Below are 20,366 nucleotides of genomic sequence, written 5' to 3' on the forward strand. Positions count from 1 at the left end.
TAGACCTTTTTATTGATTACTCCAAAATGTAGTCGAGTTGAACAGCAAAGCTCAAATACCTTTTAAAGAAGTGCTGTTCATGCAAGGTGATGAAAATAAATCTTGTGAAACTGCACCAAGCTACACATGGAACAACAGCAAAACAAGAAACCATTCTAAAATAAAAAGATTCCACTTAACCACATGCCAAAATAATGAGAAATTAAACGAGAAACTTTTCCAGTACAGGGCTATCATCAATGGGCTTGTACATTCCAATGGCATCAGAACTGTGTGTTGTTGTTGGGGAATTTTCAAGGGGAAATATGAAGGGAATTTTTACACCTCTGATTTGTTGGCCAATAAATACACAAACTAGCCTTCAGGTAGAAAATGGAGAGATCCTCTAGAGAGAGACTTAAGGATTCATAGATTTTTAAGGCCAGAAGGGATCACCCAGTTTGAACCCTACATAACATAGGCTAGAGGACTTCCATGAATTAATTCCTGCTTCCAGTCCAATAGTTGGGGTTGAACTAGAGCATATCATGTAGGAAAAAAACATCCAATCTTGATTTAAAGGTTTCCAGTGATGGAGGCTCCACCACAGCCCCTGGTAAGCTGTTACAGTGGCTAATTACCCTCACTGGTAAAAACTTGCATCTTCTTTCTAGTCTGAATTTGTCTAGCTTTAGCTTCCAGCCATTGGATCTTCAACCTCCAGCCTTTGTCTGTTGGATTGAAGAGCCCTTTTTTATTGGATTTCTGTTCCCCATGTAAGTACTTATAGATTTGATCCAGTCACCTCAGAACTTTTCTTTATTAAGCTAAATATGCCACCACTTTTCAAAATTGGTTAGAAAATGAGAATCTGATAAGAAACATAACAGTTCAGGGGGAAAACAGATTTTAAGGGTATATTCCAATAGTTTCATTCACTTAATCTTTTGTGAATGAAACTTGCCTGAAATCTGAGAGGCTTTCTAGGGCCAGATATTCAAGAGGTCAAAGAGGTATCTACACTTGGGATCAGATTTTCAAAAATGCCCAACACCTGTTATGACACTTATGGCCAGCACCCAGCATGCTAAGACCTTTTGAAAATCTAGCTATTTACTTTGGTGCCTGAGACCAAAGCTCTTAAAACAATCTCGTTTTCATTGTGGATGCTGAGCTCTCTTGTAAATTCTGATCCTAATAGCCAGTCGTCATATCAGAACATCTAGGTTTTGACCCTAGCTCCTTCGTTCATATCATAACCGCTCAGCAACGGCACAGAAACGAGACACTGTTGGTCAGAGTCATGGGATGGAACCTATATGGCATCATTCCAACTACGAGGAAGCCCCTTCTGAAACTCCGGGGCTGTGTAGTTGTAGAGGACATGCCTGGAGAAAGCAGTGAGTGTTCACTTCGCAGCATAATCTTCCTCAAGCCTTTGACTAATTCATTAATATTCTCTTATGCACGTTCTCCCTTGATGCAAAGTGATTTTCAGGATACCTGCAGACCGAGAACCAGTGCATGCATAGCTCTTTAGAGATTTGTTCTCCAGGACAGAGGGGTGAGCACAGAGAGCAGAGCAGAGACAAGGGACTTCTGCATGAATGCCTCAGCCTTCTGTAGATATCCCCAAGTATGCTTATATTCCCCATTGAACTTGGAACACCTGCCTGTTTGCAGGAATGCTCCCCATGCTGGCTCAGTGTGTGCATGGGAAAACTATGCCCCCCTTCCCTTGACAATATGATTTAATGGAAAGTCCTTTATTTATACTCAAAATGTCTCCTGGCCATTCTGTGGGGTTTCCCTGTGGAAGAGAGTGTTTTTAACAGTGTGAAGCCTCTGTACTGCCACAACTGAAAATAGAACATACAGTCGGCCCTATCTACGCCACAGTCAACGCTGTACCAGCTATAGCAGTATTTAAGCACAGTGGTTGCTAGCAAGGCTCTCACCTTTTCCCAGACTTGTGTGGACAGGGATAATTTTATCTGAGCACTGTGTTAAAAGCCTGCTATTAAAACAGTGCTAAACCTTGTCTGTGCCAGGAAAATAAGGAGTTGTAATTTACCACCAATGCTAACAGTGTAGGCTGTAAGAATTATATAATACAAGGTTCAGGTATTTTACCGCCTTGCTGTGGTGGTAAGGTTACATGACACAGCAGTAGAAAAAATCCACTTCTCTTACTACAACTTTCTGGAGCTGCTCTGCTAGTGAATTGAAAGTCCTGTTTCTCGTAGCGTATATACAATAAAAGACAGCAGTCCCTGAACCAGAGGTCTTGTCTGGTTCTTGCCTACAACTTCACCCTTTCTGTTACCACTGGAGCTGCACCTGTTGAGTTCCAGTTTTCCTTATATAGACGTAGCCATGGACTACGATACTTAGACCGAGGTGGAATCTGCAAACCACCAGTGATCTGCAGAAATAAATATTTTTGAGAGCCAAGTAAAAGGGAGATTTTTGGTAGAGGAGAGAAGGTGGGTCTATGACAAGATCCCTGTCCTACAAATAGATCAGCAGAATGAAAAAATTGGTGTACCTAGGGGGCGTTAAACACAATTGCAGCCAGTACAGTTCTGTGGGCAGTGTGAACGGTACCCAGTATGGCCTTCTGACATCATCAATTTTACCATGTGATTAGCAAGTGAAACAGTAGATGGCAAATGAGCCCTAAGCAGTGGGTGCTGCAATGGGGGGGTGTCTTTCCCTGAATATTAATTTACTTTCCTTTTCTCCTACCACTCCAAGATTAGCTCAAGGTTCCTGAGTCCAGATTTATAAATCTATTTTCTACTCCCATGATTTTAATCAGGGATATACGATTATTCTTACCTCCAAATAGAGAAATTCAATCCCTGTTTTAAATTCAATTATTGTAATAGCAGCATTGGGAACAAAAATAATGTATTTGTTTTCTAATAAGAGATTACGGATTCCAAATTACTGCATACAGTATGTCAAAACAGTAAATTTGAGACAGGCAGGCCAGAGTGTGCCTTTGTCTTTGCAATTTGTATTTGCTTGCTGGAGATTTACAATAATCATCCCCCTCCCCCAGGTATAGTACAGGCATTCATACAAAAAAGATAAAGACAACTATAAATAATAATATATCACAACTCTGCCAGTAATTAATTATAAAATAGAGAGAAGAAAAGAGAGAAAATCAACAACCAAGAAGCCAGTTTACAGTGCAGAGCAAACAGGCTCAGTTATTTTCTAATATTATGATAATCAGGAGCATTTATGGCAGTTTGAAAGCTGCCTATAACACAAATAAATCGTTTTGTCTCCGGTTATATTTATAGTTTCTATCTATAACTTAGTTAAGAGTTTTTTGGTATCTATTAAGAGCCCATTATTCAGAGGTTTATAGCTCAGCTGTTAAGTTCTCAGCCCTAAGGATCAATTGATATGGGTTGTTTTGGGGTTGATGGTGATTATTAATTATTATTATTATTATTACTAGTCTTTATTTACTACACAGTTCTGTTTAAATGGCTTCATCCATTTTAAAGTTCTGGGATTAGAAAAGCTAACTTGGTTTTGGTTTTGTGGATTTTTTTGCTATTTTTTCTCCTTGAAATCATTACGTCTGGATGTGAAGTTTAGCACCCATTTTGTTCTCAGAGTTGCTACAGCCTGTTATGGCAGACATCCACTGTGCTCTCTCATTAATCTTTTACTTTGTTTATTTTTTATTTGTTGTTGTTTTCTAGAGTCTATAATAGAAGCAATTTTAGACTGAAATATATTTTGCTTTAGATGCTTCCATTGAGCTGGTCGAGGATGAGCCAAAATTATTGGTTGAATAATGCATTGTTCATCAAGGACCTGATCCAAATCTATCATCCTCTTTTTTTTTTTTTTTTTTTGTATTTATGTAAAAATTACACAAAAAAAAAAAAAGCTAAGTCAGTCAAGGCCCCATGTGCCCACAGTAGTAACAACAAATAGCGAGACAACCCCTCTCCCGAAGAGAGAGAGTCAGAAGTTGAAAAGTGGAAGGGGGAATCATTGGCACAGAGAAGTGGAATGACTTGCCTGAAGTCATGCCATAGTTCTGTGGCAGAGTCAGGTCGCTTGACTACTACTCCAGTGCCTTCCCTAAAAGGCCACACTGCCTCTCAACACCTACTGCAGTCTTTCAATGACTCCAGTGGGAGTTGGATCAGGACTCCAATGCATTACTGGACCAACAGCGTATGGCTAGCTTTGGAGGTAGCTGTTAATTGAATTATGGGGAGGGGGAATATCAAGTCATGTATTAGGTAAGCAAAGGCATTTTTCACTGACTACATAATTCAACTAATAGCACATCACATGACCAGCTCTGTTACTCAGAATGCACCTTAGCATTTTAGAAAATAAATACTTAAAAAATTAGCTGAATGGTTAGCTTCAACAAATTCTATCAGAGAGTCAGGCAAGGAGTTCCCAAGTACAGCATTGACCTAGAGTGGCTGCAATCTTTTTAGTTGTCTTTTTAACAAGTCATCGTGGCCTCAATATTCCCTAGTTATTCCCTATCAAATCTAGGCATCACAGTGTTTTACTGTGTGACCATCTTATGTCATTATCAAAGGCAAAATGGCAACCATTGTATCCATAATCCTTTCATGGTGGAGTATCCAGACACATGGTTAATTGTGATTGGCTAGAATTCCCCTGGATAAACCCTTAAATGGTTAAGAACCTCATTGAAACCAATAATAGTTTGATGATTTGTAATGAGTTTTTTTTTTCTTCTTTTCACTTCTTGAAAGTATTGGAACAGCTCAACAGCCATCCCAGATCTATAAACCATTGTTGGAATGTACATAATTTATAATTTTTGCTTTTGTATCTTTTTATTTATTTTAATCTCCTCTGCCTTTTATTTCAGTCCTTACACGCGCACAGTTTTCTAGTTCACCTTCCAAGGAGCTAAGATCAAGACACTTAAAGTCAGCGAAGTATCTGCTTAGGAACTAAAGTAGGCTATAGAAAATAGAATAACAACATGCTTTAACCTACTGAGAGAACCTTGCACAGACAGAGACCATGCCTCTTACTAGCTAATCTAACAGCTAGTCTCTACTTCTGGAAAAAGTAGAATATGCACCATTTTAAAAATATACCACTTTATCATATTATTTCCTATACTTAGAATATCCTAATGAATACAATAAAAATGCATAATGTAGTTCTCTGAATAGGGACTATGTAAAAATGGCATCTTATCCACAAAAGCTGCTCTCTTTGTGTGTCTAATCCTAGCTGCTGACTTTAAGGATAAAATTATTACTTTTAATGCCGCTTATTCCTGTGGCCAGTGCAGCGAAGAGCGAAAAAGTGAGCTAGGGCCTGTGCATCATTAACAGAATTATTTTCTAAAGATGGGATTTTCCCAAATCCTATTGAATTGTAATGAGAATTGGGTGCCTGATGCCTTTTGGCCCCAGCCTGAATTCCAATTGTGGGGCCAAATTTTGTCCACAATCTCACCTAAAAAAAAAACGCAGTGAGGAAATTGGGATTGTGCAGGTGACCCTGGTGGCAGAAGGTGTCCGGAACCTTTTTTTATGGAGGTGTTGGTCGCAACTCCATAGTTAAGGTTGAGTTCTGTTTTGCACAGGGATTCAACCTCTTTGTTATGCATAAAAAATACAACTCATCCTCTCCAAACTTAGAGCATTCATTCTTAGAGTACAGAACGAATTTTCTGAGAATAGTGGTAGTAAATACATGAATTATTTTGAGTTCAGTTCAATTAAAAAACTAGTCTACACCTTCAGTGCTCTGGCACAGTGGAACTCTGTACAATAAGGGTAAAGCTCATCTGTGCAGGAGATGCTTTCTTGGGGTTCGGCCCAAGACTGGCGTGAACTCCCCAAGGAACTAAGAACCATCACAAACCTCACCACCTTCTGCTCTAAGTAGAAGGCACATTTGTTTGCCTTCTCTAACTTAAACACAGAGCAACACTGGTGTATGTATATTCATTTTTTTTCCAAAACAAGACTCTCCCCGCATATGTTTCTCTCCCTGTTTTGAGGATGAGAGAACAAACACGTGACATATGTTAGTCACCTTCCTTAATGCACTACTGGAAGACTTCCGGATGCTATGGTGATGAGTGTCGTACAAGAACTTATAGAGAATAGATTAGAACACTCTTAATCAGTAAGATGACAATTAGTTAAGGACCAGGTTCACTAGTACACATTGGCTGCTTTGTGCTAATCTGGAGGTAGCCATTGTGCTCTAGCTGTTATGAGGGTCAATCTGTCCATTAAAAATCAGTTCGATCTTATCTGAGATCACAAACACTAATGAGTCAGACAGTTACGGAATTCCATCACTACAGGGCAGAGTTAGGATTATTAGAGTTTCTTAACTGTGCTTCCATATCTTAACGTATTTGGATTTCTTTTAAGTGAAACCTTAATTCTAAATCTCCTGGGTTTGTAATATTTGGTTTTAGGGTAATTTCACCACTCCAACAACGCTTTTTTACCATCAGGTTACTAATATGTAGTCTCAACCGTAGCTCTTTCTTGACTTAGGGTTTTTGATTATTTGTTTCTTTCTCTTGCAATTACTACTAGTGTTGATGATGAAGAAAGAAAGAACCTATCTTGACTCTCAGGTCCCAGGCTAAGTGTGTGGGGCTAGCAGTTATTCAGTGGAAGTTCCATGTGAGTCTCTGAGGTCAAAATCTGGCCATCTGACAATTAGGAAACAGTGCATCTGAGAAGGCCACAGGCAGATACTGAAGCCAGACCTGCAATAGAGATGCCTTCAAGGGATTGGTTGCTGCTTCCCAGCTGCCACATGGCTTTCATTTGTAGTTTCTTTTATCGAGCACAGTTTTTAAATGAGGATGGTTGCTTCACTTTAAGGATGTACAAATGACTTGCCCTCACCTGTCAAGCATGATCCTTGTATTTTACCAGGCCCATTATGAACGCAATCTTTCTGTCGAAAATTTGCATACCTCCTTTCTTGAAAAGTAATGACAGCAATTTCTTTCCCTGCGCTCACTTTCTGAGTGTCTCATTTAACAGCACCTGTGAAACCGACAGGCACAGAGATGAGAAGTGAAAGAGAGCAGTTGATTAAATCATCATCAAGTCGGGCCTCAGAAAGTCAATTCTGCTTCCCGTCTGCAATGATATCCTTTTATCTTAAAGTAATGAGCTATGGCACTTTTGCATCGGGTAATGCGATAAGTTCTATTAGCATGTTCCATTTGCTTCACAAGCAAGGGCAAGTCATTTCAGCAAGCTCATATCACTGCAATCAAAGCAATTGGCTTCACAGGCAGAGAAGAAAGAGGAAGGGCTCAGGGTGATTTTTATGGATCACAACACAGTGGAAAAAATAGACTCTTGTATTATTTTAACCCATAACATGCTTTGCTTTTTGTCCATCAGCACAGCTTGCTTTCATTAGCCTGTACAGCATATGGAAGAATCAAATGCTAGACAGAACCATTGGTCTAAGTTTGGGATGGATGAAAAAGGGACCCTTCTGGCTAGATCACTATTAGGCACTGACTGCAACTGACAGTGATTAGTTCAGTTCTTTGTGGTTAACCTGTTCTTAGAGTATTGATGCATCTTATTGTTGTTACTTGTTTGTTAAACACTGAAAGAGTGCTCATCACTGTAGAGGGATGCAAAATAAAGACAGTCCCTGCTCCAAAGTGCTTTCTGTCTAAAAGACAGTCATAAAGAAGCAAAGATACACTGGGAGTGCCAGAGAATGGAATAATATGGAGTAATTTTTATTTAGGACGTGATGATGACTTGATGAATCGGGACAAGGATGTTATTGCATCAGAATGGCTTGTGGGTTCATTTTACTGAGTGGCTGAGGTTGGAATTTTCAAAATGGATTGTGGGAGCTAGGTGCCAGCTCCTATTGGGTGACCAGTGGGATTTGGGGGCCTGACTCATGCAGGCTCCTTGGGAAATGCCACCCTGAATTCTTTGTGCCATCATTACTTGTTGGGTATGGCTTCTGTAAGGGCCAATTAATCTTTCTCTGAAGTCAATGGGAGTCTTTCCATTTACTTCAGAGGGAGTTGGATCAGGCCCTAAGCATCGTTGGGAGGAATGTAACAATGGGTAGCCCTGGTGGGAGACAGTTAAGGGGAAAAGTAAGCGGCCCTCTTTCTGCAGTAACTCCATCTTTCTCCTGATCACCCTGAAACAAAAGGATAGCAAAGAAAATATGGTGTCTCAGAGGGTGCATCGGGGACGGTGTGCCTTTTATACATCACCCTTTACTCAGTGCTGTGCCTAAAAAAACCATCTAGCTATAGATCATTCTTGTTCTCTCTGGGTGAAATTCACCTCTGTGCAGATGGCCAGAAGAAAGTCTGTGCACCACTTAAATTCTGCTTTAGCCTTCAAAGTAGAGCAAAGTGATCCTGGAATCAAAACAGGGCTTAAGCGGATCTCTATTGTAACATGTACCTCATGCTTGCTCTCTGCACCAGGTGAATTCCATCCTTTATCTAACTAAACCACTGTATTTGGTACTCCTTAAGTTATGCCTACCGAGCACTGTTTTCAAAGGGTACACACATGTACCTGGAACGCTCATGCCCTAGAAAATCACATATGCACAGTCAGCAATCTAAATCTTCAGTTCACTGATGACATTGACGGCCTGGCAGGCAGCAAAGATGAATTTGCCAACCTTGTAAAATGATGAAACCTCCGCAAAATACAACACGTACAGAGAAAACCAAGCTGATGACAAACAAACATGACAGGATCTGCTCACAAATCACTGTCAGTGGACAAGAGCTGGACACAGTGAAACAGTTCAAGTATTTGGGGGCAATCATCAGTGATGAAGGATCAAAGGCAGAAACTGCACAAACAGCAGCAGCAGCGGCAAAGTTAAAGCCAATTTGGAGGAATAAGAACATCTCCCTGGAATCCAAATTCAAACTGCTGCATGCCATGGTCATCGCCTTCATTTTTCTGTGTGCATGCGAGACATAGACCCTTACGGCAGAACTTGAATGGAAAATACAGGTAGTAGAGATGAGATACTTCTGTAAAATCTTGGGCATCTCCTACTTCGACCTCGTCACTAATGAAGAGGTCCGCAACATCATCACCCAATGCACTGGGTCATATTAAGACCTCCTGACGACCATGAAGAAGCACAAGCTGAAGTGGTGTGGCCATATAACAAGATCATCTGGCCTATCCAAGATCATCCTCCAAGGGACAGCACAGGGGAAGAGAAGAAGAGGTAGACAGAAGAAGAAATGGACTGACACCATAAAAGAGTGACAGAAATGGACTTTGCAGAGACTCAAGCACTCAGGGGTGGAGACAATTGGTTGGTTGATCATCAGTGATGGTGCCCCAATGACCAATGCGGCTATGGGAGTGATGATGATACGCATGTACGCGCACACATATATATGCGCAAAGACTGACCTACTTTATTTGTTTTCTTTTTTGTGAACAGTAATAATCTTTATTGGATTTTTTGGCTTTGATCTTTGAACAGTAATTGTTTTATTTAGACTGCTGATCAGACTTATTTGTTGTGCACAACTCTTGAGGAGCTAGAAAGAGCAATTAATTGTGTCATTTTTCACCTAGTGGTGAGTGGGAGGACTTCAAACAGCTTATGGTCCTAGGTTTTCAGCCATTTTTTCCAAAGGGGCCAAAATAATTTTGAATTCCAAAAATGGTACCTTTCATCAGCGCAGAGATGGTTTTGATAAAATAGATCCCAGATAAGAGGCCAGCATTGGAATTCCTTGTTCAAACTTTGGTGGTTTGGATAAAACAGAACCTACAGCTGAATAACCCATCTTAATTATCACTTCAAAAAGTTTTTTTTCCTCCTGCTGATGATAGCTCATCTCAATTGATTAGACTCTTCCTGTTGGTATGCATACTTCCACCTTTTCATGTTCTCTGTATGTATAAATATCTCCTGTCTGTGTGTTCCATTCTATGCATCCGAAGAAGTGAGCTGCAGCTCATGAAAGCTCATGCTAAAATAAATTTGTTAGTCTTTAAGGTGCCACAAGTACTCCTGTTCTTTTTGCAGATACAGACTAACACGGCTGCTACTCTGAAACCTGAATAACCCATGATGTTAGTTTTGCAAAAACAAACCCTAAACCTTCTCAGCCCACCTGTACCTTAAGGACAGACTTTATGAGGAATTGATGTTAATTGCTTTGGAGAATATGACATGAACTAATTTGCAGTTCACTACATCTAAGATTCTACGGCCAGGAGTACCATGCTGAATGCTCCTTGCAGGTAAAGCCAGAGACAGGAAAGAGAGTCAAAGCTCACCCTTGGCTTCTTCATGAGTCTTGTTGTCTCCGCTGCATCAATTAGAAAATTGTCTGTGTATTCTGTCTGTGTCTCCTTTCAACTCGAAGATGGTTTTTCTTAGAAGCAGAGGTCTAAGTGTATAACTAAAATATAATCCCTCTGCCCTTTCCTGAGGCTCACTATTTGTCACTGGTGGATAGATGGACAAGAATATTGCTAATGTCAGTGTGAGCTAGGGGTGAAAGTAATATAAAAGTCTTACTGATATGGGGGCCTGGCTCCGGGTCCCTGGAAGTGGCAGGGCCTCAGACTGAAGGAGCAGGGCTGGGTGTCAGCCTCCCGCAGCCAGCCCTTCCGCACTGCCCCGCCCACACCGCCCAGGGCTCCGGCTGCTGCTGTGGTAGCGGGGGCGGCAGCTGGGAGCCCTGGGCCCTTTTAAATCACCAGGATCTGGGACAGCTGCTCCTCTTCCTCCACCTCCCCCTTGGTGGCCCTGGAGGGGGAAGGGGGGGCAAAAGGGGCAGCAAAGTTAAAGCGCTGCCGCGGCTGTGTACGGGCCCATACCAGTGGCCACTTCTTACTGGTATACCGTGCCGGCCCACTTTCACCTCTAGTGTAAGCATGGCTGAGGCCTGGGTTTTCCCTCATTTTCTTCAGATTTCTTTTCAGCAGACAGTTGAGTAGCGTCATCACTTTGCTCAGCGCAGGTACCTCAGTGGTGCTGATTTGTTTGGTGGAAATGATAAATGGATTCAAGATACAATATACCTGTTCCAGCAAAGTCCGTAGAGGGAAAAGAAGAACAACGCCCTCATCGGTGTCATTGTACATGATATATTCAATGACTGCCATTTTCTGCACAAGAGTGTATTCAATCAGTGAGGTACATAGAATTCCATAGTGGGGCTTCAGCCTGAATGAGCTGGTGAGACGGCTCAGACCTTTACTCAGCTTGATTTGCACCAGCTCTCCCAAGCTATTAAAATGGGCCCAAATTATAGTTCTAACGTGATAGGAAGACTGATTTCTGAAAAGTGGAATTGGGACAGCTTTCACTGTGCTGGAACTGGGGGAGGTTTTAACCTTTACTGTCCGCAGCTAGGGCTGTGCTGCCTTCTTTGAACCAACTCTCAGCTTTCTAGTGACGCGTTCCTCTTCAAAATGCAACAACACTCATTAAACCCCAACACTGAGACAGAGAACTTTTCTATTTTTTAGGTACGTACTCTCACTTGTTGGAGCAGATGATTAACTGGATCTGTAATTCTATTTATGCAACAAGGACAGATGGAGAGCAGTGTATCTTATGATCCTGAGCTGTCCTAATAAGTTTTTTAAAGGGTTGTCTGGATCACAAAGGGGAACAATACTTTTTTTTGTCAGTTCAGAACTCTTGCAAACTGGATGTTGCTTGCTTCCTCACTTCAGAAGGCTTCTAGAAACACACATTTGCAGTGGCGGCAGCAGTGCATGCATATAAATGCAGGTTCATGGGTTACCAAGATGCAATTCATAGTGAGGAGCTGTTCATGTATGCTGTTGGTCTCAGTGCGTAGTTGCAGAAGTACTGCAAAATGAGGCTTGAATACTAGGCCCGTGACATGGGGACTGTGAGGCCACATAATAAAGGTGCCCATTTTGAACAAGCTGATGCTGGTCTGATGATATTACTACTGTAGTTTTGAGGAGTGCTGATAATGTGCTCTGTATTATATAGAAATCGGGAGTGATCATGCATTTTCAATATGTATCACAAATAAATACAACATGTTGACAGAAATATAGCTCCGTTTGCTCACATGTGAGTGGAGCTGAACATTGAGGGAGTGAGATCAGCATATCCTAAAGACCAGAAGAACAGCCCTTCTGGGACAGGCCAATTCTTCTATTTCCACTATTTTTCTACATTTCTCTTGTGCCTTCTGTCTGAGAATCCCAAGCATTTAACAAACATTAATGCGTTTTAGTTTCGCTATTCCCTTGTGAAGTAGGCAGATATTTTTATCCTCATTTTACAAATGGAAAAAAACGGAGGCATTGAACAATTTAGCCCTAGGTTTTCAAAAGTGGCCACTAATTTTAGGAGCAGCAAAGAGTCCTGTGGCACCTTATAGACTAACAGACGTATTGGAGCATGAGCTTTCGTGGGTGAATACCAAATTGTACGTGCATCCGATGAAGTGGGTGTTCACCCACGAAAGCTCATGCTCCAATACATCTGTGAGGCTACGTCTATACTACCCGCCCAGGTCGGCGAGTAGCGTTTGACTTCTCGCGGACTTCGATCCCGCGGCGTCTGGACGGGTAAGTACTTCGAACTAAGGTAGTTAGAGTTCAGCTACGCTATTCGTGTAGCTGAACTTGCGTACCTTAGTTCCACACACACACACCCCCCAGTGTAGGCCAGGCCTTAGTCTATAAGGTGCCACAGGACACTCTGCTGCTTTTACAGATCCAGACTAACACGACTCCCCCTCTGATACTTAATTTTAGGAGGTGATTAACTACAGACATTCAAGGTTTGCTTTTCAGAGTTTCTGAGCATCTGCAGCTCCAGCTGAAGTAAATGGGAACTGCGGGTACTTCGGAATCTCTGGAAAAGAGGCACCGGAAATGGAAACATGCAAATCCTTTGACCGCCTTTGAAAATTTGGGCCTAAGCGACTTGCCCAACAGCACACAGTGAGCATATTGAGATCCAAGAAGAGTACAGTTGCCCACACTTCCAGTTCTGAGCCATAGCAACAAACCTGTTCTTCCTCCTCTTAATGTCTTGTTCAAGGTTTCTATGTAAATAAATGTCTCCGTTCTTTTTCATGAAAGGTGGGGGATCCTGTATCTTTTATCCTCAAGGAGAAGCCCATTTAGCATTACAGTGCAGCACACTCTGGGCCAGAAACACATGTGTTAAATGAACATTTAAACTCAACACAGCATGTAAATCCTCTTCCCTCTCCTGCCCTTTTTCCCCTCCCTTTCTTTCATAAAGCTGCCCATAACATTCAGCTATTGAAACAGCTCTATAGGACTGTGGGTCTCTTTCCCTTGCTCCTTCTCAACAAAACCTCTTTATGAATGAAATAGATGCCTTGTGTATGCAGGACTCCTGGCACTTTACGAAGTGTATTAGGAGCCAGGCTAGGCAAATGTTAGGAGCTGTTTGCTGAGTGCATTTATTGCCTTTGCATAATTTATGAGCTGTAGGGGTTTGACCATCATTCGTCTCTGCCAGAGGCTGGCACTCAGGGCTCTTGAGGATGGAGCTGTAAATTGGCTGGTGCGCTCCTGCTGAGCTCACGGCAAAGTCCTCAGGTCAGTGTGGGAATTTAATACCAGGAATGGAGCTGTTTTCTCAGAGCGCCATGTGGGCCCCAGCATAGCAGAGGCTTTTTTGGCAGACAGAGTGACTGGCCAAATCGCGAAGCTGTCAGTCGCCTGGCATGTTGTGAAGGGAGCCTGAGCATTTTTAATCAGCTTGGCACCCGCGTTGCTTCCATAATGGACACCAGTAGGTCTCGGTCCTTCGCCATATGTTTAACTCTGGAGACAAGGTGCTTCTGGGTACAGCCATAATTATTTGATACAGAACTAAGCGGACCTTGAAATTAGAACTGGACTGTCTGAAGGCAGGAGGCTTTACGCTTTGATGGAAATAACCGTTCCCATGGATGTTGTTCCCTGAGCTTTCTCTGCAGCATCTCTGGAATGTAGGTAAACATTGTGCTGGAAAATTCAGAGGTCATTGATTACTTTGCCAACTTGAAGTTGTAAGAGACTGGGGAGGGGGGGGGGACCTTCCTACCAGGTGTTCTCCTTCCCCTCCCTGGAAAAAAACAAAAACAACAAAACAATCCATCTGCACACCTCTGAACCAGGGAGAAATCCCTTAAACTCCAAAAGATGGGGAGGCATGTAAAACGATTTGTTGCTGTTGTCAATTCACAACATCCATTTTTGTGCTTGCTCCTTTTGGTTTATGAAACTGAAAATAATAGTGGAGGAGGAGGCAGTGTGGGCCAATGGTTAGATTCTATCCTCAAATGAGTGATCTTGGCTAAATCATTTCCCCCTCCCTGCTCCCTTCTCTGTGCCTCAGTCTCTCCACTGTAAAATGGGGATAATGATACCTACTTTGTAATGTGCTCTGATATGCAGTGATGAAAAATGGTGTATGTTTTGGCATATAGGCAAACCTAGGGCATATCTTGATAACTTTCACAAGGGATAGTTATATGGAACTCAGTGGAACTTCTTATGTGCATAAGTGATTGCAGGATCAAATTCTCCGGATGGGCGCAAGTTGAAAGGGGGAAAAAAACATACTTTGCTGTCTCCTCTCTATGTCTCTCTCTCTCTAGTATAAAAATGTCATGTTACTTTTGTTAGTAACATAAACATACACACACACACACACACACACACACACACACACAGAGCGGGCAAGCACAACAAACAAACAAATCCTATCTTGCTCTTTGTTTGAGGTTAAGTTCTGCTATAAAACTGTGTCTCATCTACCTGATCTGATCTTTTTTTTAATATTATTCCAGTCACCACAGTAGCCAGGTGGAAACTAGAGTTAGATAAATCATTTTTAATGAATAATTTGTTCAATGAATTTCACCTCTGTTCCTATTTGGGAATTATCTGCAGGCAGATGGCAGTTTTCTCTAATTTATCCATTATTTGAAATTATTTGCCAGATAATATCTGTGAATAATTCTGAGCCATAGCTTGGTAGTGAGTAGAGTGGTGCAGAGAAGGTAAACCAGGTGCTCCCATTTACTATCTCCCAGAAAAGAATTAGGAGAAATCTAAAGCAGTGAAGACAAAAACTTTTACAGTTCCATTAGTTAGGAAAAATGTATAATAAATGTAACTCCTCATGATTCAGGGCCTAAACTGAGCACTAAGGCCCAGATCCTTAAAGATATTTTGGTGCCTAACTCCCATTGGCTTCCTGCCTGGGTTAGGAAGAAGTTTTCCCCATAGGTATGGTATTGTATAATTGTCCATTGTGGCAGTCTTACTCTTGCCTTTGAAGCATCTGCTACTAGCCACTCTAAGACAGGATATTGGACCAATGGTCTGAGTTGATAAGGCAATTCTTATGTCCCTATTTTTACTGACTCTAAGAACATCAGTAGTTCAGGTAAGATTTGAACTTCTGCTTTCTTTTCCATACCGATTCCCCACTTGAGGTTCACCCATTTCTAGCTGTGGTATTATTTGTGGTATTTAAAAATGGAACAACTGAAAGAGATGTTTTGCAAGATAGACACCAGTGTGGTAATCAGCAATGTACAGTACAAGTGTTTACGTGTCAATCATCAGTCCCAGCTTAGGAGTCCAGAACATCTCACTGAATAGAGCCTTGATACATCATGTTCTCAGTTCCATTTTGATTTGTCTTCAGTCATCTGAATTTTTCAGTGAATCATCTGTGAGCAATGGCACCAAAGCGAGCCATCTACAGTAATAATGGAGTAAAATGGTAGATTTGTCCTGTGTATCTTCTAGGACAAACAAGAGTTGTCTAAACTGTTTCCATGTCCTGCCATTGACAAAATCTTTGCAGCCGATCTGTTGGGAGGCAGAATGATACCTACTGTTCATCAGATAAAGGAAGCAGCTCATATTTTTGCCTGCCCTGTGATTTAATTTTGGCTTCTAACTGTCCTGATGCAACACCAGCTCCTTGAATGTAAATTAGCCTGACTGGGCGAATAGGGCATATATTCCAAATGACTTAGTTGAATCATGGTAGTATTGTAACCAAAACAAAAATACAAGTATGTGTCCTTCACTACAAATGCTTTTTGCAAGGTGGGGGCGGGGAGGAATTCCTGTTATATAATAAGTGTTTCTTTCCAAAGGAATTACAATTGCAGCCTAATGGACTATGTGTGTTTCACTCATATCTTTTATGTTTGCTTTGTTTTGGAAAGGTTTCTCTTACCCATGTTTATTTTTCTTCTCTTTCCATTTCAGTGTGACAGTGACAGTGATCAAGAAGAGAAGGTAAGCTGGGGAGAACTTGCAACCTGTACTGTTCGATGTCATTATGGGCACAGAGAACGTCTTGTTGGATTCACTTCTATTTTTCAGTTGTTTTTACGCATTTTGTTTTAGGACCTGATCCAGTGCCCACTGTAGTCAATGAAAGACTCTCATTGACTTCAATGGGTTTTGGATCAGACGCTTTAGGGAAAGCTTTTCTAGACCATGAATTAGAGGCTCCACCTCCCATTCTGAAACATATTAGTAACATAATTTATGTGTGTAGCTTATGAACACTGCTTTGACCACTGGCCCTTTGTATAGCTGCATTTACCTTTTGGAAACGCGAACATGTCATGAACGCAAGGGGACATATCTGCCAAGATCCATATTTGCGCTTTTCAATAGCCGTTTATCCACACGGTTGTTTGGTTTGCATGTGCACATGTAAGGTTCTGCCAGCTCTACAGGTTCATACATTTATTTTTTGAGAGTGCCTCCATTGAAACAATGTTTGGAAGCTGGGCCCTAAGGCAGATCAATCGATTTTCTTTGTTAAGGGCTAATGATCCCACCCTAAGAATCTTGGGGCAGGGTGTGTGTGGGAGGAAGTAGTTGTGTGTTAAAAATGTTAGGGACGCACCAATTGATAAAGCTATTGTTGTTCATGATGCTAATAACTGTAGTATTTGCATCAATGTATTTTCATGTGTCTAATTTTTTTCCTTTGATGTGAACAAACCTCTGTATAACGTTCTTGCCTGTCAAAACAAATGATCGTGATGGGGAAAAAAGGTTTTAAAATGTCATTTCTAGGTTGAATTCTGAGACTCTTATGTGTGTGACAGGCCTTAAGGGGTGACCCCAAACCTTTTTCTTTGTCAGATTAACTGCTTTCTCCTCTTCTTCTCTTTGCTGGATATATTTGGGGAAGAATGTGGGGATGTCTGCTCCATGTGACTCCCTCACATTATTTAGAGGGCAGTGACTAGTTCTGTGAACTGACTCCAAGTAGACCAAGAAGACGGAAGATGTGTTTTACATCGACACCATTGTGTATCTCCACTGACACATTAGAAAAGAATCTAAGCATGTTGTGACACGCACAAGGAAACAACAGACTGCAAATTCGGTTAAGTTAATCAGTGATGTCTTTGTATAGGAGGAAGAAAAGGAAAACTCTCTCCTTGTGCCTTCAACTGCCAACTCTTTGGCCCTCAGCTTTTGATAACTTCCCAAACAGGGGATTTGTTTCTTCTGTGGTTTTCATAATCATTTGTTAACTATAAGACATACTACTTACTTTGGTTTGCGGCATTTGACTCCATTAGTGATTTTTCCTCCATAGAAAGACTAATCACTAGAGTAAATCAGAGAATGACAACAGAGATCTGTGGTTTTGTTTTTTTAACACAGAATATTAACCTGCATCTTTAGATATGAACTTCTAATGCATTATTATTAAATTCCACCCAATATAGCGATTATTCATTTTCAGAATATTCCTTATGTGGGGGAAGACGATAAACTGAGCATGGTACCTATGTTCATGCCATCTAGCACCATAATGTATTTTCCTTCCACTCCTATAGTTGCAGAGCTAACCTTTGCCAGTTTTCCTGATGCTTTTCTCTCACAGCAGTTTTGTGTATAAAGGCAAACTGGGCAGCTTTCAGGGACCTGGGTATTGACAATTAAGGGATATTTCTTCATTACAATACTGGAGAGAGGCTCAAAATGGTCCCTTTCACTGAATGTCCCAGGATTGGTGCAGAGAAAGTTTGAAATCCAAACCTGGATCTGAACTTGACAATTGATGCCTTGTCAAAGGGATGAGATTAAGTTCAGATACAGATGTCCCTGGTTATTTAGGCAGTTCAGATCCCAGAACCAAACCCAGCTCTGAATTGTGCAGCTCAGACCCAATTCTGAAAGAAAGCTGCTAAACCTGGTGTATTTTTCGAGCCTACACTGGCAGCTGAGGCAGAGATATAAGGGCCTTGTTCTGCTGTTAATTTGAATTCAGCATATGTAGCCTGTTATAAAATGCAAGACATCATCATTTGAGCAGGTCAAGCATATTCAGATGAAGACAAATGGTGCTTATTTGATTTCCTTAAAATCAGGAAATGAAAAAAGTGCTCTCTGGAGAAATCATGTTCTGTCTGACTTGGATGATAGACCAAGGCATGTACCCCAGATAAGAACAGGCGCTTGTCTTGCGGGTTTTTATCTCTGAAGGACGGTGAGGACTGTCAGCTCGCTGACATGTGCATTATCCATGTCATTTTAAACAAAGTGACCTGTAGAAAAGTGCACTCTGCCGTGACATGATAATGGGCTGCTGGATGACAGGTAAAGTACACACTATAAAGGAGGCTGTGTATTATTCCTTTGTTTAACTGACAAGTAGAAACTTCCTTCCTTCAGACAGGCAGGATCTTTTAGATCTCTTTCAATAGGACCCCTGAAAATTTTTGAATCCTTGTTTAAAATAAAATATTTCTTTTTTTTTTTTAAGACCAAAAATTTCTATGAGAAAACATGCAGAGACAACAGATGGTACTTCATAAGGGCCTGCCCCTGCAATGTGCTGACCATCTCCTGGGTGGACCTAGCATCTTCTCATGGATGACACTGGGCGTTGAGGGCACTTAGCACATTGTTGCATTAGAGCCTTGAACCAAACCTCTTGTACCCATTGGAAGAGCACGGATGTCAGCTTTGAGGCGTGGAGTTGGCGTTGTTGTTGTGCAATAATTGTCAAATCAGCCCTGGGTGGCCCTACTTTAATGCATTCTGATGAGTCTACAACTATTCTACTCCCAACACAAGTTAACGGTTCCGTGAGAAGGCATGTGAGTCAGGGTAGGAAATTGCCTCTCAATGGGAGCTGCAGTCTTCCATTACAAAAGCTCATGCTCTGCGGCATGGATCCACCATTGGCCAATCAGAAACGTTAGGGGGAGATGATTTTGTTTCACTTCGGGGTTCTTGGGGCAGATCCATGCTGGTCTCTATTGCTTATGAGAAATTTGTGCCCTCTGGCGGGTAGAGATGATGTGGGGTGTGTGTATGTGTGTTGGGAGCAATGACTTACAGTGTGCTAATATAAAGAGGTCCCATGAGCCTGGATTAGAGTCAAAAATAGCAGGTCACTATAGTGCTTACTGTACAATGGAGTGAAGGAAGTTTAAAGGCTGGCAAACTCAAACATGGCCACAAATACCATAGTGAAGAAAAGGAGCCCAGGGCAGAATAGGAGGAATGGGAGGCAGATACCCATAAGGACTGGTGGTAGAGAAGAAGTGCTGTACCTTAGGCTATCGGTATCCTCTTTCCCAATTTGAAGATGTATCTAGCTGTGTAAATCACTGATGAAGTTTGATCTCTATTAGGTGATGGCTGTGCCCCCAATTCTCCTGCCCCAGCTTTTAACTGGAAGCTGCCAGAAACTAGAGTCCCTTTCTCTGTCTGTATCTGCCCTAGTACGAGACATTTAGTCCAGGTGTTTCTCTGGAAGAAGAAACAAGGATATTTAATAGGAAAAAGATGCTGCTGTAGCTAAGGCTTGTGTCTGTGTCTGTGTCTGACTTTTAAGCCACAAGTTTCTGGACTGTATAGTCTCCCCACAGATGTATATATTCTCCTTGGCTCCTTGTGATACATAAGGTCTCAGACCACAGCACTCTGAGTGTGCTTTCTGTTCTCCTATTATAAATCTTTGAGAGTGGGTCGTGTGCGTGTGCACGCATTGGTTTAGAGGATTCACATCAGAATCTGAATCGCTAATGCTTAAAGAGATGGCAGTTGATGTCGCTTAATGTCCGGGGATCTCTTCAGCAAATACCACTGAGGATTCTTATTGAACCAAAAAAGCATGGATCTCATGAGACTCCTGGATTTTCCCCATTAAAAGGCCTGTCAGTCTCTTAGTCTGTGCAGATCTCCAAAGCTGGTGATCTGAAATACGGGCAAGCTATTGCACAATGACATATTTAAGATCAACTGTGTTTTCCTCTGATATCAAGATTTAATTTTTAAAATTATATACGTGGTAATTAATAG

General features: G+C 41.5%; 1 protein-coding gene across 15 annotated transcripts in view; it reads left to right on the forward strand.

Annotated features, from left to right (window-relative positions):
• AUTS2 (activator of transcription and developmental regulator AUTS2) overlaps window positions 1–20,366 on the forward strand; it is a 1,174,081-nt gene that overhangs the window by 881,966 nt on the left and 271,749 nt on the right. For all 15 annotated transcript variants that reach the window (XM_039507742.1, XM_039507744.1, XM_039507745.1 and 12 more), the window contains one exon: window positions 16,290–16,319. In XM_039507742.1, the coding sequence (XP_039363676.1) occupies window positions 16,290–16,319 (30 nt within the window). The remainder of the gene's footprint in view (window positions 1–16,289; window positions 16,320–20,366) is intronic.

This window comes from Mauremys reevesii, linkage group 20 (assembly GCF_016161935.1).
Source record: "Mauremys reevesii isolate NIE-2019 linkage group 20, ASM1616193v1, whole genome shotgun sequence".
Lineage (NCBI taxonomy): Eukaryota > Metazoa > Chordata > Testudines > Geoemydidae > Mauremys > Mauremys reevesii.